General features: G+C 37.9%; 1 protein-coding gene across 1 annotated transcript; it reads left to right on the top strand.

The window, feature by feature from the left end:
• Positions 1–1,030: 1,030 nt before the first annotated feature.
• On the top strand, positions 1,031–7,106 carry LOC142504915 (uncharacterized). Its single transcript, XM_075617754.1, has 5 exons — positions 1,031–1,405; positions 2,640–2,813; positions 3,381–3,674; positions 4,036–4,329; positions 7,008–7,106. The coding sequence occupies exons 1-5, from the start codon at positions 1,031–1,033 to the stop codon at positions 7,104–7,106; spliced, it is 1,236 nt and encodes a 411-aa protein (XP_075473869.1).
• The last annotated feature ends 9,565 nt before the right edge of the window (positions 7,107–16,671 follow it).

The raw sequence follows: 16,671 nt of genomic DNA on the forward strand, positions 1-16,671 counted from the left end.
ATAGAGCTGATATGATAGATTTTATACGAAAGTCATAACTAATTCAATTAAAAAAAATGAATACGTATATGATGTTATGTTGAGACATGTTTGACACGTTATGATTTTATACGAAATGTTCACGTTTACGCTTTTAAGTTCATGAAATGTATTTTCAGTACGGTATTTTTCACTTTTGCATGTTATTTATATGTACTTGCTATTAACATTACAGGTGTGTTGAGTCTTTAGACTCAGTAGGTGTGAATGATGCAGGTGAGCATGTTGATAAGGAGGCTGGAGGTGCTGAAGTCTGAGTAGGCAGGGCTGGATGTGCGCACGTGAACCCGCGGACCATATATTTTCATCTGGTAGTTGATTACTATTATTTTGAAATTGAAGTTTTCAGCAATGTCGCATGGATGCATGATGTACGAATTTTCGAGAAATGAGCTTGTAAAAAAAATTAGATGCATTTTTTAAGTAGTATATGTTTCAGTTGGTATCAGAGCAAGGGTCTTGTATAGGGTTGTGCCACCGCCAGCTTCTGTAGCTCAGTCTTCAAGCCTCAAGTCTTAAGTTTTTATGTTTTAAACATTTTAAATCATTTTACTGCTATCACCTGCATGATTACATGATATACGTTTTACGATGATTTACGGTACATGTTTAGATGTTGTCATGATTTAAAGATTTACTGTTATGAAAACCAGATTAAATTGCATGATGAGTTACATTTAGAATTGGACTGTGTTCAGATATCATGCCTCCCAAACGGGACCACAGCGCAGATAGATAGGACGATATCCGCGACCATTGGATGCAGCCACCCGCGTACTGGAGGGTATGGCTAAACTTTTGGAGCAGGCTCAGCAGGCTCCCCGACCACAGACTGATATATATATATATATGAGCAGTTCAAACGGCTAAACCCGGAGGAGTTCGGGGGTACCATTGATTCATTCTTAGCAGAGGTCTGGATCCGCTCGTTGGAGCTCCATTTTTAGTACCTACAGATGGGGGATGGCGAGTGGGTCAGGTGCGCCACCTAATGCTAAGAGATGATGCATCCCTCTGGTGGGAAGGAGTAGTGCACAGGCTGAACTTGGCTACCCTCATGTGGGATCAGTTAAAGGAGGAGTTCTATGGTAAGTATTTCCCTACGGATGTTAGGGGCCGCCTGACGAGAGAGTTCATGAGTCTCCGCCAGGGGGACTCGACTGTGGCAAAGTTCATCTGGAAGTTTGACAGGGGCTGTCACTTTGTGCCCATTATTGCTAGAGATGCAGCCCAGAAGCTGAGGCATTTCATGGATGGTCTGAGGCCCACCTTGCGCCGGGACGTGATGCTAATGAGACCGGCGAGCTACGATGAGGCCACCGCCTGCGCTTTTCAGGCAGAGCATGCCTTGCGGGACACTGATTTTGTGATATAACGGAAGCAGCATCAGGTCCAGTCCAGCTTCCAGCCGCAAAGAAAGCAGTTTACAGGGCCGTCGAGTAAGCAGGGGAAGCAGAAACCCTAAGGACATGTTAGAAGGCCCAGCAGCCTAGACCACCACAGGCGCCAGACGACCGTCAGCCATGCACGCAGTGCAACAGGTTTCACCTCGGCAAGTGTTTATGGGGGACTTACAAATGCTTCATATGCGGGCATGAGGGTCACAAGGCAGCAGACTGCCCTAGGAACAAGGGCCCCACTACTGGCAGAGCATATGTGATTCATGCCGAGGAGGTTGAGGTGGAGCCAGATACTATGTTGATTACCGATAACCCTTACGTTTAAAAGTTTCATTTAATTACTGACTATAATGCATGTGTTATTATGTTGATTGTTGAATTACTTTGGAATGGAGAACCTAGAATAAATTATGTTGCATTCTCTACCTAGTTGGACTTAAGGCTTAAATTGCAGGAATTGAAAATTTGAAGGGGCAATTTTATAATTTTTGAAATTTTTAGAGGTTTAATTTTTATTTTCGAGAATTTTATGGTTATAAGGGGCTAAATTCGAAAATTCGAGGGTCAAAAATGAAAATTTCGAAAATTTTGTAGGGGCATAATGTAATTTTCGAAACTTTAAGGACTAAATTTCAAATTCCAAAATTTTGAGGTCTCATTTCGAAATTTTTGGGGGAATAATTGGGCTATTTCAGCAAATTTTCGAGGGTTTTGGGTTAATTGTTGGCAGGAAATTCCTTAAGTTTCAACGCAATTAGATTTGATGGTATGCTTTGTCGCAAGAAGGATATATATTTCAGGTGTAGCCACTAATGCATTGCTAGACTCCGGAGCTACATATTATTTTATATCTGAGACGTTCGTCCAGCGAGTAGGAATCATACCTGTGGCAATGTATTCCGGGTTCAGAGTATCGATTCCATCCGGGGATCAGATCCACTTATCTGATAGTGAGAAAATCGGAGCTTCGGTTACATAAATATATGGTGCAGACATACTTGATTGTGCTACCGTTGCCAGAGTTTGAAATTATTTTAGGTATGGATTGACTTTCCTTGAAAGGATCTGTCATAGATCTCCGACAGAGATCTGTCCAACCGTCTAGCCGTAAGCCGTTTATTTTTGAGGCAGCCAGACACCAACTGATGCCGCACATCTTATCTTGCATGTGTTCGAGGAAGCTCATGAAGAGGCTGTCAGGCATTTTTGCCCAGTATTGTATCAGTGTTAGAGACAGCCAGTCAGAGGCTAGAGGGCGTTCATGTGGTTAGAGATTTTCCCATTGTTTTCCCTGACGATGTTTCAGGCCTTCCACCAGACAGAGAGGTGGATTTTTTTATCGAGCTTATGCCGGGTACCATGCCTATTTCTAAGGTGCCCTATCGACTAGCACCTGCGGAGATGAAGGAGTTGAAAGATCAAATACAGAATTTGCTAGATAAGGGTTTCATCCGCCCTAGCTTTTCTCCAAGGGGCGCACTAGTACTTTTTGTAAAGAAGAAAGATGGCAACATGCGGCTATGTATTGACTACAGAGAGCTGAACAGGATCATAGTCAAGAACAAGTATCCGTTACCGAGGATTTGTTTGATCAGATTCAGGGAACATCAATATTCTCAAAGATCAATCTCCGATCTGGATACCATCAGCCGAAGATGAGAGATCTGACGTGCATAAGATAGCCTTCCGGACGCATTATGGGAACTATGGGTTTCTGGTGATGCCCTTCGGATTGACGAACGCGCCAGCGTTCTTCATGGATCTCATGAATCGCGTGTTTCAGCCGTACTTGGATCAGTTTGTCATAGTTTTTAAGGATGACATACTGATTTATTCGAGGAGCAACGAGGGGCACAGTCAGCATCGGAGGACCGTATTGCAGACTCTACAAGACAAACGGTTGTATGCTAAGTTCTGTAAGTGTGAGTTCTGGCTTTCCAGAGTGCCATTCCTGAGCCACATTGTATCTTGGATGGTATAGTGGTCGACCCCAGCGAATTTCAGGCAGTCAGAGATTGGCCAGTGCCTAAGAGCATGACAGAAATCCGTAGCTTCTTGGGATTGGATGCTTATTATAAGAAGTTTATTCAGGGCTTCTCTTCTATTACGGTGCCTATGACCACCTTGCAGAAGAAGAATGCCAAGTTTATTTGGAGACCGGAGTGTCAGGAGAGTTTCGACAGATTGAAGCAGGCTTTGACCTCAGAGCCAGTTCTAGCTATGCCATCGGGGAAGGTTAATTTTTGTGGTATATACAGATGTTTCAAGGCTTGGTTTGGACACAATTTTGATGAAGCAGGACAGAGTTATAGCCTATGCGTCCGACTGCTGAAGATCCCTGAGAAGAATTATCCGACTCATGACCTCAAGCAAGCAGGAGTGGTTTTTGCCTTAAAGATTTGGAGGCACTACCTGTTTGGGGAGAAGTGCAGGATTTTCAGACTCATGATCAGTTTGTCATAGTTTTTAAGGATGACATACTGATTTATTCGAGGAGCAAAGAGGAGCACAGTCAGCATCGGAGGACCGTATTGCAGACTCTACAAGACAAACGGTTGTATGCTAAGTTCTGTAAGTGTGAGTTCTGGCTTTCCAGAGTGCCATTCCTGGGCCGCACTGTATCTTGGATGGTATAGTGGTCGACCCCAGCGAATTTCAGGCAGTCAGAGATTGGCCAGTGCCTAAGAGCATGACAGAAATCCGTAGCTTCTTGGGATTGGCTGCTTATTATAAGAAGTTTATTCAGGGCTTCTCTTCTATTACGGTGCCTATGACCACCTTGCAGAAGAAGAATGCCAAGTTTATTTGGAGACCGGAGTGTCAGGAGAGTTTCGACAGATTGAAGCAGGCTTTGACCTCAGAGCCAGTTCTAGCTATGCCATCGGGGAAGGTTAATTTTTGTGGTATATACAGATGTTTCAAGGCTTGGTTTGGACACAATTTTGATGAAGCAGGACAGAGTTATAGCCTATGCGTCCGACTGCTGAAGATCCCTGAGAAGAATTATCCGACTCATGACCTCAAGCAAGCAGGAGTGGTTTTTGCCTTAAAGATTTGGAGGCACTACCTGTTTGGGGAGAAGTGCAGGATTTTCACTGATCACAAGAGCCTGAAGTAAATATTCATGCATAAAGAGATGAACATGAGACAGAAGAGATGGCTAGAGCTAGTGAAGGATTATGATTGCAATATTAGCTATCATCCGGGTAAGGCTAATGTAGTTGCGGATGTCTTGTGAAGGAAGACTGTAGTGATCGCTCATTTGTCGGTACAAAGACCACTGCAGGTGCAGATTCAGAGGTTCGAGCTTGCATTTTATGCTAGGGGAGATGCTCAAAATCTTGCTACTCTAACAGTGCAACTGACTTTGAGAGACAGAATCCGGGTAGGGCAGATTTCTGACGAGCAGTTACAGAAATGGAGATAGAGGGACGAGGCTAAGGGCCAAAGACTGTGTACAATTGTGGATGGCATAGTCAGATACGGAGACCGATTATAGTTTTCTGACAGTGATTCCCTGAGAGCAGATATCTTGAGCGAGGCCCACAATACACCGTACTCCATACATCCACTCCTTATTCCCGAGTGGAAGTGGGAGAACATTACCATGGACTTTGTGACAGGGCTTCAGAGGACGACTGGAGGATATAATTCCATATGGGTGATTATCGATCGGCTCACTAAGTCAGCTCATTTTCTGCCGATCAAGAAGACCTTAACCATGACTCAGTACACAGAGTTGTACATCAGAGAGATAGTCAGACTGCATGGGATTCCAATGTCCATCGTGTCAGACAGGGATCCGAGGTTCACGTCTGCATTCTAGAAGAGTCTACACCAGACGTTGGGTACTAAGCTGCTATTCAGTACTGCCTTCCATCCTCAGACTGACGGACAGTTAGAGAGAGTTATTTAGATTTTTGAGGACCTACTTAGAGCTTTCATGATCGACTTCCAGGGCAGTTGGGAGCCGAAGTTACCTCTTGTGGAGTTCACATACAACAACAGTGATCAGGCATCTATCGGTATGGCTCCATATGAGGTATTGTATGGGAGGAAGTGTAGGTCTCCTGTGTATTGGGACGAGGTAGGTGAGAGGGCAGAGATAGGGTCGGATATCGTCAGTCAGAGTGCAGAGCTAGTGGTCAAGATTCGAGACCGAATGAAGACCGCTCAGAGCCGGCTGAAGAGTTACGCATATCAGCGGTGCATAGATCTTGAGTTTGTCGTAGGAACATGTATTTGTGAAGGTCGCACCGATGAAGTGTGTCATGAGATTCGGGTAGAAGGGCAAGCTCATTCTAAGATATATAGGGCCGTTTGAGATACTGGATAGAGTTGTGACACTTGCATACAAAGTTGCATTACCGCCGAATCTGACGAGAGTTCACAATGTGTTCCACATCTCCATGCTGCGGAAATACATGTCGAATCCTTCGCATGTACTGAACTATGAGCCACTTCAGCTGGCATCCAGACTGTACTTTGAGGAGAGACCCGCTCAGATTTTGAACAGACACGAGAGGAGGCTCCAGAATAAGGTGATCCCCATGGTCAAAGTCAAGTGGCTGAATCATTCTGAAGAGGAGGCTACTTGGGAGACTAAAGCTGAGATGAGGAGTCGCTACCCGGAGTCATTCGGTATGTTTGAAATTTCAAGGACGAAATTGAATTTAACGGGAGAGTTGTAAGGTCCAGGAAATTCAATTTACGTAACCTGAATGCATGCAATTTAAGGTTTTATATTAAAACATGTGTTTATTAATTTTTACGCATTTAATGCATGATTTTTGCATGGATATGTATTATTTCATGAGTTATTTTAAAGTTTCATTCATTCGGGTTTTAAGATGCATTTCGCGCTCGAACGAGGAACATAGACCGAGGAGTATCAGGAAAAATATTTTTATTGAAGGATTAATTTTAATTAATCATTATGAAGTTTTTTAAGGGTATTTTTTGAAAATGGGCCTTGGTGGGTATTTTTACTCGTCGTGTCGTATTTTTTAATCGGTACGCGGATTTTATCGAATCAGGGGACTTTTTGAGGGCTCGAAAAATATTTTCAAAAATGTACCAAAATGTAATATTTTTTTAGAATGTTTTTTGGCTTGATGGGTTTGTTTTAATGCTAAATGGGCTCAAAACCCTTTTAATTTTTAATTAGGACTCATTAGTTTATTAACTTCCTACTTAAACTTTGCTAAACCTGACCCTAACCCTACTTAATAGTCACGGCCGCCCCTCCCCTCATATAGCAGCCACCCCTTCGGTTTTTACAGCAAGAAAAACAGCAGCAACTTCGGCCATAGCTTGTTCCTTTAAGAAAACTTCTCCCCGCCTCTCCGGTTCACGCCCCACGCATAGTTCTTCAAGTTTTCGATCACGTTATTGCTAAGGCACGCCATGTCTCTCCATTCTCGCATCATTTGTCATATATGTGCTGCGATATGTGTCATGTTTATAGAATACTCGGTCCTTGTATATTACATTGTTATCGCTTTCGGATTTGTCATGAAACTGCACGGTTATGGTTTCATCTCACTTTTTCTTTTTTTTGGTGCAAAGGGCTGCTTGTGTAACGTTGTAAGAGCTGTATCTTGTGCTGATCAAGGATGTATAGGGCTGATAAATGTCCGAAGCACGGCTGGTTTAAGTGTCCTTTGAATCATCATAGCGTGGGTAAGGCTAGATCGAGATATTTGCGTGTGCAGTCGTGCATGGTTCGATCCTGGCCCAGAAACTGACCCTCTTGGGTCCGTGGCAGGGCTGGGAGAAGGCCGTGAGCTATTGGTCTTGGTCCAGGAACTGATCGAAGAAGTAGGTTGAAGGGTGGCTCGGTTGGTTAGTTGGGGTGGCTTCGGGTGTAACGCACGGGGTTGGTTGGTTGGGCAGTAGGCACTACAAATAAATACTCTTACAGAAGCGGTTTTTTTCAATTTTAAGATCGGTTTTTAACCGCTCCAGCACTTGTACCACCGGTTGCAAAATCGCTCCTCTTATTAATGATCTTATATCTTATAGAAGCGGTTTTTTCAACGGATGGTACAAGTTGAAGAACCGCTTCTATTGTTTATTTTAGGTGCGGTTTGATAATGCTCGTACCCATCACATATTTACAACAGTTTCGAACCATTTTTGTAGGTGTGTATTTAGGAACCGTTTCAAAGTGTTCTAAAAGGCGTGAAGTGTAAGAACGGTCTTACACCGCTCCTACATGCCATGGATATAAGAGCGATTTGCAACCGCTATTGATGTTGCCAATTAAAGAGCTGTTTGAAACCAATTGTACATATTGTGAATATTACAACGGTTTTGGACCGCTCCCGTAGCTCTGCATTTAGGAGCACCTTCAAAGCGTTCTAAAAAGAGTAAGGTGTAAGAACGGTCACTCAGCGTTCCTACACGCCATCAATATAAGAGTGCTTTGCAACCGCTATTGATGGTAGCAACTGAAGAGCGGTTTGACACCGATCATACACGTCGTGCATATCACAACTTTAAGAGCGGTTGCAAATCACTCCTATATGGCATCGATATAGGAGCAAGAAATATAGGACCGGTGTCAAACCGCTTTGGACACAGTTGGCAATAAGAATGGTTTTCCTCCGTTCCTATACGTTGTCGATATGAGAGTAGTTTTCAAATCGTTCGTAAAACAAAAGATATAGAAGCAATGTTTGAGCCGATATTTTAAAATGATTTTAATAAAATGATTTGGAATTGCTCCTAAATCCAATTTAACAATAATTTACTCTTTTACTGTATTTTATTTAAAACAAATATACATTATTTCGCAAACAATTCATCAATCAAAAAAATAGATAAATAAATATTCATCAAATAAACAATAAAAAACTTCATATTTAATATTTCAATCCACAAAATGAATATTGCCATTAATTAATAAAGCACTATTATCCACAAAAAATATCAATATTACTTCCAATTTCTAATATAAAATAACCCAAAATATTTCAAATACAATGGATAAAATAAAAATATTTTTCAAATTTCTTCTAATCACTATCCGAGTTTGACATTGATGGAGATCTTCGATTTTCATGTGCATTTTGTGGAGTTTTTGTCTGTTGCTGCATAATATTTGCCATGATAGCTGCCATCTAGAAAAAAAAATTTAAATTAATACTATGCATTAATATAAGTACTTTAGAATCAATTCATTTTTATTCAATATGTGGCTACCTGTGTTGGTAATAATTCTGGCCCACGAGATTCTCCAGCACTTCAAGTTATCATACTTTGAATGACTCTTGTAAAATTTTGGAGTTGATGTTCATGTATATGTCTCATCCGCTCCATTTCTTCTAGTCTTTGTCCTTCCATACTTTTCATTTTATCTTCCATTTCTCGTAATTTATTAGTAACATCAGAAGTAGGGAGATTACTCTGTGTTAAAAATAATCTAGACTTATATTGATCTGGGAAAACTTGGCTAGGCAATGCACCAGCTCCTAGACATCGAATCCGACTAGAATGCTCTAGTCCAAATATTTCACTGAAAATATACATATAATTTGTATCATACAATGTATAATTATATTTAAAAAACAAAATAAAATATTTGTTTTCTGTAGTACACATAATTTGACTCAGTCCTTCAAATCTCTCACACTTGGTCATTGCTAATTGTAATATTTTTAATTAAGTAGATAAATAGTCTTTTTAATTGATTAATCAATTTGGATTGAATATTTTCACCTCTCAGTTTAGAGTGAATATCATGTGAGACCGTCTCACGGATCTTAATCTGTGAGACGGGTCAATGCTACCGATATTCACAATAAAAAGTAATACTCTTAGCATAAAAAGTAATATTTTTTCATGGATGACCCAAATAAGAGATCCGTCTCACAAATACGACCCGTGAGACCGTCTCACACAAGTTTTTGTCATCAGTTTATTATAAACTTTTAATTTAATTTTTCTACCCTTCCAAAAATTTATATAACAATATATATCAAAATTTATATTAAAAATAAATTTCCAAATGAATTACAAACTTTTATGGTTAAAAAAGTAATCATTTTATATATGTTGTTGGGTAACAGTTATCAAAACATGATGTTTTGACCATGAGTGCATTTTAAAATGTTAGATTCGTGGCTATTAGTCATAGTTTTTGATAAATTGACAAAAACTTTAATTCCGCATTTTTATCGAGTGTAATTATTGACAGATATCTACTATAAAAGTGATTGGCACGTGGCAAGTGTCTGATCGTACACTATATGCCACTTCCTATATGTTTAACAAAAACAAGTTAAAAATAAATTAAACCTCCGAAAACACCAAAAACATATTCAAAAAAATTCTCTTTTTGTAACCCAATTTGAGGACGGAAAGTTTAATGGTAAGATTTAATTACATTCAGTTTAACCGATTTTTTAAATTCAAAGTAGATACCAAACTGATAAACTAATTGACCAATAATTTTTTCTAAAAAAATAACCAAACTATTGATTAAATCGAATAGAATTTCTGATTTAATTGGGTCCGGTCTATTATTTCGGTTAAACTGAGCTTTTAGCTCACCCATTGAGGAGATTATGTTTTTTTTTTTTAATTTTGTTTTGTGTTATTTTTCCTCTTTATTTTGTTTCTTTATGTATCGTTGACATGTAATGTATATACATATATATAAGTGTATATATTATATATATTTATGTATGCATCCTGTATGCTTACATGTGTATATATAAAATATTTATACATATGATCAGTACCTAGAATGCTCCTAGTAGCAGTTGATCATATAATCGGTACTTAAATTATTCAATAGGTTCAATTTCCCAACCAACCCTACAAAAATAAAACAGTTATTTCAACAACATCAGTTCTACGAAAATCAATGTTACAAATGTTTAATATGAATAATTTTCATAATGCTCCTAATAGTTATATCAACAAGAGAAATTTGCAGCAACGATTTATACAACCAATAAAAAAATATATTCAATAGGTGCAATTTCTAATCCTAAAAAAATCAGTGCAATAAAAGCTGTCAACGATACCATTTCTGTAAAAACCGTTGTTAAAAATATTCAATACGAGCAGTTTTCATATTGTTCCTAATAGTTATATCAAAATGAGCAGTTTGTAGTAGCGGTTTATAAAACCAATACTAAAAAGTATTCAGCATGTGTATTACATAATAATAGTGGTTCATATAGTCAATACTAAAAATATTCAAAATACATAATTTTCAAACCAATCGTAAAAGAATAGAGCAATAACAACGGTTCATATGACCAATTTTGTGAAAACCGATTTTAAAAATATTCAGTATGAGCAGTTTTTCAGAATGCTGCTAATAGTAATATTAATAAGAGAAATTTGTAGCATCATTTTATACAAAAAGTTCTAAAAATATTCAATAGGTATAATTTCAAATTAATCATAAAATAGAGCCACAAAAGCAGTTCATAGCACCACTTTTGAGAAAATCGATGCTAAAAATATATAATATGAGCAGTTTACAAAATTCTCCTAATAGTTATATCAGCAAGAGCAGTTTGCACTATATGTATATAAAACAAAAGCTAAAAAGTATTCAATAGATATATTTTAGAAACAATCTTAAAAACTAGAGCAATAAAAGCGGTCCACGACGACGTTTTTGTGAAAACCGTTGTTACATGTATTCAATATGAGCAGTTTCCGGAAAGTTCCTAATAGTTATATCAATAAGAGCAATTTATAAAAGCTTTTTATACGACCAATACTAAAAGTATTTAATAGGTACAATTTCTAAACCCATCCTAAAAAAATAGAGCAATAAAAGCGGGCAACGACACCGGTTCTGTGAAACCGTGGTTAGATATCTTCAATATGAGCAGTTTCCGGAATGCTCTTAATATTTATATAAATAAGAGCAATGTATAGAAACGGTTTACACGACCAATACTAAATGTATTTAATAGTTGCAATTTTCAAATCAATCCTAAAAAAACAGAGCTATAAGGGCGGTCCATGACACATCTTATGTGAAAACCACTGTTACATGTTTTCAATATGAGCAATTTCTGGAATGCTCTTAATAGTTATATCAATAAGAGCAATGTATAGAAACAGTTTATACGACCAATATTAAATGTATTTAATAGGTGCAATTTTCAAATCAATCCTAAAAAAACAGAGCTATAAGGGCGGTCCACAACACCGATTTTGTGAAACCGCTGTTAAAAATATTCAATTAGAGTAGTTTCCAGAATGGTCCTAATAGCTAAATAAATAGGAGCAATTTATAGCAGCGGTTGATACAAATCGGTACTAAAATTGCGCAACTAAAGCGGTTATGTGACCACTCCTAAAAGTAAGGAAATAGAAACGGTTTAAGTAAAACCAATTTTGTTGTTCAGTTTGCACAATCGATTTTAGAAGTGCTCCTCAAAAACCGCTTCTAGAAACACTTTTTTTGTAGTGAGGGTTAGCTAAGGTGGGTCAATGAGAGTCTTGTGGGTCGTACATGGTTTCAGATTAGTTGGTTAGTTGCTGGTCCGCTTGGTCTTGAGCTAAGATCGGTTATTTTAGAGCCAAGGCGCATTAGGGTTTTGTTTCCCTTGGTGAAGAATTTTTCAGTAGGATTAAGGGATTTTTGAGGATTCATTATGTTGTGAAATGGTTGTAAGGACTATGGTTAAGTATTATTAAGTCATGTTTTGAGTTGGGGAAATTTTGGTTAAATTTGGGGTTGGTTCGGGTTAAAACCGGGACCCCGATCCAAGTTTTAAAACGAATGGCATAAGTTGTGAAACAGGCTCGATTTTACGCCTAGGAAATGTTCATATTATGTTTTAGGATGTTTTGAGGAGTTTGGTAAGCTTTGGGTCGGAAATTTAGATGTCCAGGGATAAAATTATGATTTTGCACCTGAGTCGAGATTTTAGTCCTGGCAGCGCCCTGATCACAAATTTGTCATGTTTTAAATGTTTTTGTATCACGAGCATGATTTTTATGAATTATGAAAAATACGTTGCATGCTTTGTTTTAAGGAAAAAATTTCGTATATGCTTGATTTTGATAAGTGATGGAAATGATGATGCTTTTAAAGGATGGGAGTTGGTTGTGACTGACGATATATGTATACAATGATAATAAGGGCCTAGGAATAGTGAATGGATAATGTTGTCAATGATGTCCGACAGCGCCGGGTACCACGGTTATACGTTGAAACGTCTGCTATTCGTTTTCTTAAAACGTGCTAGAAATTTTTTTTTTGAAAACCTCACTTAGCATCGGCCGAACAATAAAATATTTTTGACATCATTTTAAAAATAAACATCCAACTGCCATTAAAAAATCCAAAGGAAAATATTTTAAAGCATAAAATCGTCAAACATTTTACCAACCTAAAAACATTATTCGAAAAGTATAGCTCATACTATAACCTCTCAAAAATCTCTCATAACATAAATAAAAGACGTAAAAATATCTTTAACATTACTTAAAATCATAAATCATAACTAGTGCGGAAAACTAGCGTCGGTCCTCGGGTTATGTGCACCTTCAGTCCAGCAAAGTCAACCATCAAGACCTCCATTATCATATTCATAATCAATATCACCTGCATCAATCACACCTAGTGAGTCTAAAGACTCAACACGTCATATCCTTGATAACAAGTAATACGTAATACAGTTAACATATAACAGTCAAAAATACTTGTACTTAAAATATCATTTTCATGAAGATGCATAAACTTAAACATAAACATTTTCGTAAACATTTTCATGATGCATAAAAACATTTTCATAAAAACATAAACATACTCATATTCATATTCGTATTCATATTCACATGCATATCCATATTCGTATCCATATTCATATTCGTATTCATGTTCATGTTCGTGTTTGTTGAATTCAGATCGTGATTGTGACTCGTATTCTTGATCGTATTGGGCGATGGATCCATCTAAAAAAACCACAGTACTGGGCGGCGGGGGACACCAGCAACACTCTCACCGGTCAACTGGGCCCTGGCCAACGTATTAACATATTCGTATTCGTATTCCTATCCGTATCCAAGGAAACACGATCGTCGGGCTTCCACTGGGACCATAACCCTCACGATATTTCCAACATATTCAGTAGTCACAATCCCTTCACATCCTTCAACATGTCTTATTTCCATCACTTATAAAAATATGCATATAATATCATTTTTATTTTGAAACCAAGCATGCAACATATCTTTTAAATGACCAATTTAACCCTTAATAATTCATGGACATTTAAAAATCATATTTCAACATATAAAAATTCATAAACATGTTACATAATCATATTAACATATAAAACAACAAATAGGGCACTGCCATGACGTTTACTAATTTTTAGGTGTAAAAAGACCGTTTTACCCCTAGACGTAAAATTTCACGTTTTTGACATTTTCTAAATTTCATTGACTCTAAGATGTCCTAAATAATTATTTAAGCTTACATGAATTTTCTCATATTTTTATTTAGCTTAATTCGACGACTTTGAAATTAATCTTTAAATATAACGTATTAATGTGTTTTAATCCCGAATTAAACCAAACCTTAATATAAAAATCCCAAATTGAAAACTTAGACTTCTAATAATTATTTAAGCTTAAACTTAATTTTTCATAATTTTATAAAGCCTAAAACTAGGCTTTTCAATTTACTCGTTAATTAGCGTTTCGTGCGGCGATTAAATCCCGAATAAACCCAAAACTCGTTATTTTGATCCCAAATTTTAAACATAACATTTTTATGATTTATTATAGCCTTCCAAATCATGAACCACACCCGTGGACCCATGGATTCAAATTTTGTTTCTTAATTTTCGTTTTTGACACACTAACGAACACACCAAGCCAACTCCCAATTTAATCGAGACACGCCCGAGCCACCTTGAGCCAAAACCTAGCCAACCCACTTAGGGACCCTACTGACCAAGCCCAGCCCTAAAAACCAGCCCTGGCCCGCACAAAAACCTTCTGCCCCTCAACCCAATATCATGCATGTGTACGTGTGTTAGTGCCCTTGAACAAAGGAACTCCTATCTAGTCTAGGACTCCTCCCAACCCTTAACCATCGAGCCACCCTGACCCTAACTGACCCTAGACCACGCCCAGACCATACCCAGACCAACCCAAGCCCCTGGACGTGAGCAGCAAACCACTGAACCAGTGGCAGCATCCTCGCGTATATCATGCTGTCAATGCTTCATCATGTTCCTTCGAGCCACAGCACACCCAAGCCGCACCAGCCCCTGCCCAGACCCTAGTGCACCCTCTTAGGACCCTAATGACTCGACCTATCCCAGCCCAAAGCCCCCAGGCCGAGCCATCTCTCCCCTGCACCAGCTTCTGTACCTGCGCCACTCCCCTTTCAAATTCTCGGGTGGAGTCCTTCTCAACAAGGACTCCTCCCAGCCCACTTAGCTCGAGTCCTAGCATAGCTAGGGCTCTTCCCTAGGCCCCTCACGGACCATAGCCAAGCCCTGGTCCCAACCCATAAAAAAAACGAACCCCCTCAATTCCATGACAGCAAGTTGGTTCATGCTAACGTTTCTGTTTTTTTTTCCTTTCTTGCACAGCGTTTTGGTTGCTTTTGTGTGCGATTCTAGACCTTTAAACTTGTGGAAATACATACTAATTCATGTCCTAATTCATGGCAGCCCCTAAACCACATAATAAACAAGTTTTTGGATGACAACACAAGCCTTAAAAATCACCTAAGATGCAAATCCGAAAATATAACATGATGTAACTTGTTTTCATACAAAACACAATTAAATAAATACTATGGTGTGATGGATGAGTAAAAGGAGAATATGACGTGCCTTTGCATTTTAAACGCACGAAAAACCGTTGACGATTTGCGAAGAACGGGGCAAGACCTTGGCTAGACTTTTCCTTGCAAAACTCTCGGTTTTTCCCTTCAATTATTGTAGATGTGTGTGTCGTGTGTTGGGGTGGGGGAGAGTTTTCTGAATTTTTAATGAGTGTGGGGCGTGAGTTTGTGTGAAGGGTTTGGGTGGTTTATCATATTTAAACACTTATTAAATCACTAATTAAGGCTTAGGTCCATTAAGCATAAATTTAGGCCCATTAGTGCTTGATTAGGATTTAGTTAAAATATTAAAATAGTTTTGCTAAAATAAGTTTGTGAATTTGTTAGCCGGGTTGCCAAAACGTTCGTATTTTTGTTGAAAATCTAACACCGATAAAATTTACGTCCCGGCGTATAAATTCATCTCAAAACCGCTTATTTTCAAAAATAATAAAAAGCATCACCCTTAATTTAAATAATTTAAAAACAATTAACCAATAAAAATTATTTTCTATTTTAGCCTTCGGTCTCCGTTCCTCGATCGCAACTCGAATATCTTTTAAAAATACATTTTAATGCAACCATGTAGAAAAATATATTTTAAACATGTAAAAATGCACCACATAATTAATTAATGCAATTAAATCATATAATTAAAATACAAGAGAATTTAATAAATCGTATGCATGTGGTTCGCGTGGACCTTTAAATTTTCGGGGCGTTACAATCTCCCCCCTTAAATTGAATTTCGTCCTCGAAATTCGCTTATCCTTAATAACCCAAATTTTAGACTTAGTTCTAGGATCCCAAAAATCCACGCTTCTGCTGCGCTACTCTGATAAAACTTAAATTCTAGAATGTCCTTACGTCTACTAAATCCCAATTAATTTTTACCTTCTAAATCTTTATTTTCAAATCGCAACTTAAAAAAACCCAAATAACTTAGTGTTATTACTATTACAACCTCGAATTTCAATTTTTCTAACAATTCCCAATTTTAAAAGATATATGACCATACTTATCTTATATTAATTTCCTTATTTTATACCCAAAATATTCAACAACTTATCATATTTCAACCTTAAAATCCCAAACGCATCCGCTAATGCTTAGATTTGTCAAGCTTAGTATTGATTCATCCTTAAAAACTCATGATCTACATTCCTTATAACACTGTAATCAAGAAATCTCAAGGTTCCAAATATTCTTAAAAGTCTAAATCATCGAAAATTCTTGTCATATAACCCATTCAATTCGCACTTATTGCTAAACTATTCTCCAAATTCTTTAATTAACCCATAAATTTTTGGCATTCTTAATTTTCTTCTACAGGTTTCCCATAGCATAATTTCGATAAATTTAAACTTATTTACCCAAAATCAATTTCTATAACCAATCTTACCTTTT

The sequence above is a fragment of the Primulina tabacum genome, chromosome 10 (genome assembly GCF_025594145.1).
Source record: "Primulina tabacum isolate GXHZ01 chromosome 10, ASM2559414v2, whole genome shotgun sequence".
NCBI classification, from domain to species: domain Eukaryota; kingdom Viridiplantae; phylum Streptophyta; class Magnoliopsida; order Lamiales; family Gesneriaceae; genus Primulina; species Primulina tabacum.

Excerpts from the sequence above, each read along its gene's own strand:
- LOC142504915 (XM_075617754.1), top strand. The coding sequence starts at position 1,031 with ATGCTAAGAGATGATGCATCCCTCTGGTGGGAAGGAGTAGTGCACAGG. Across the intron at positions 3,675-4,035 it reads TAGCTATGCCATCGGGGAAG|AGTGCCATTCCTGGGCCGCA; the intron begins GTTAATTTTTGT and ends CTGGCTTTCCAG. Across the intron at positions 4,330-7,007 it reads TAGCTATGCCATCGGGGAAG|GGCTGCTTGTGTAACGTTGT; the intron begins GTTAATTTTTGT and ends TTTGGTGCAAAG.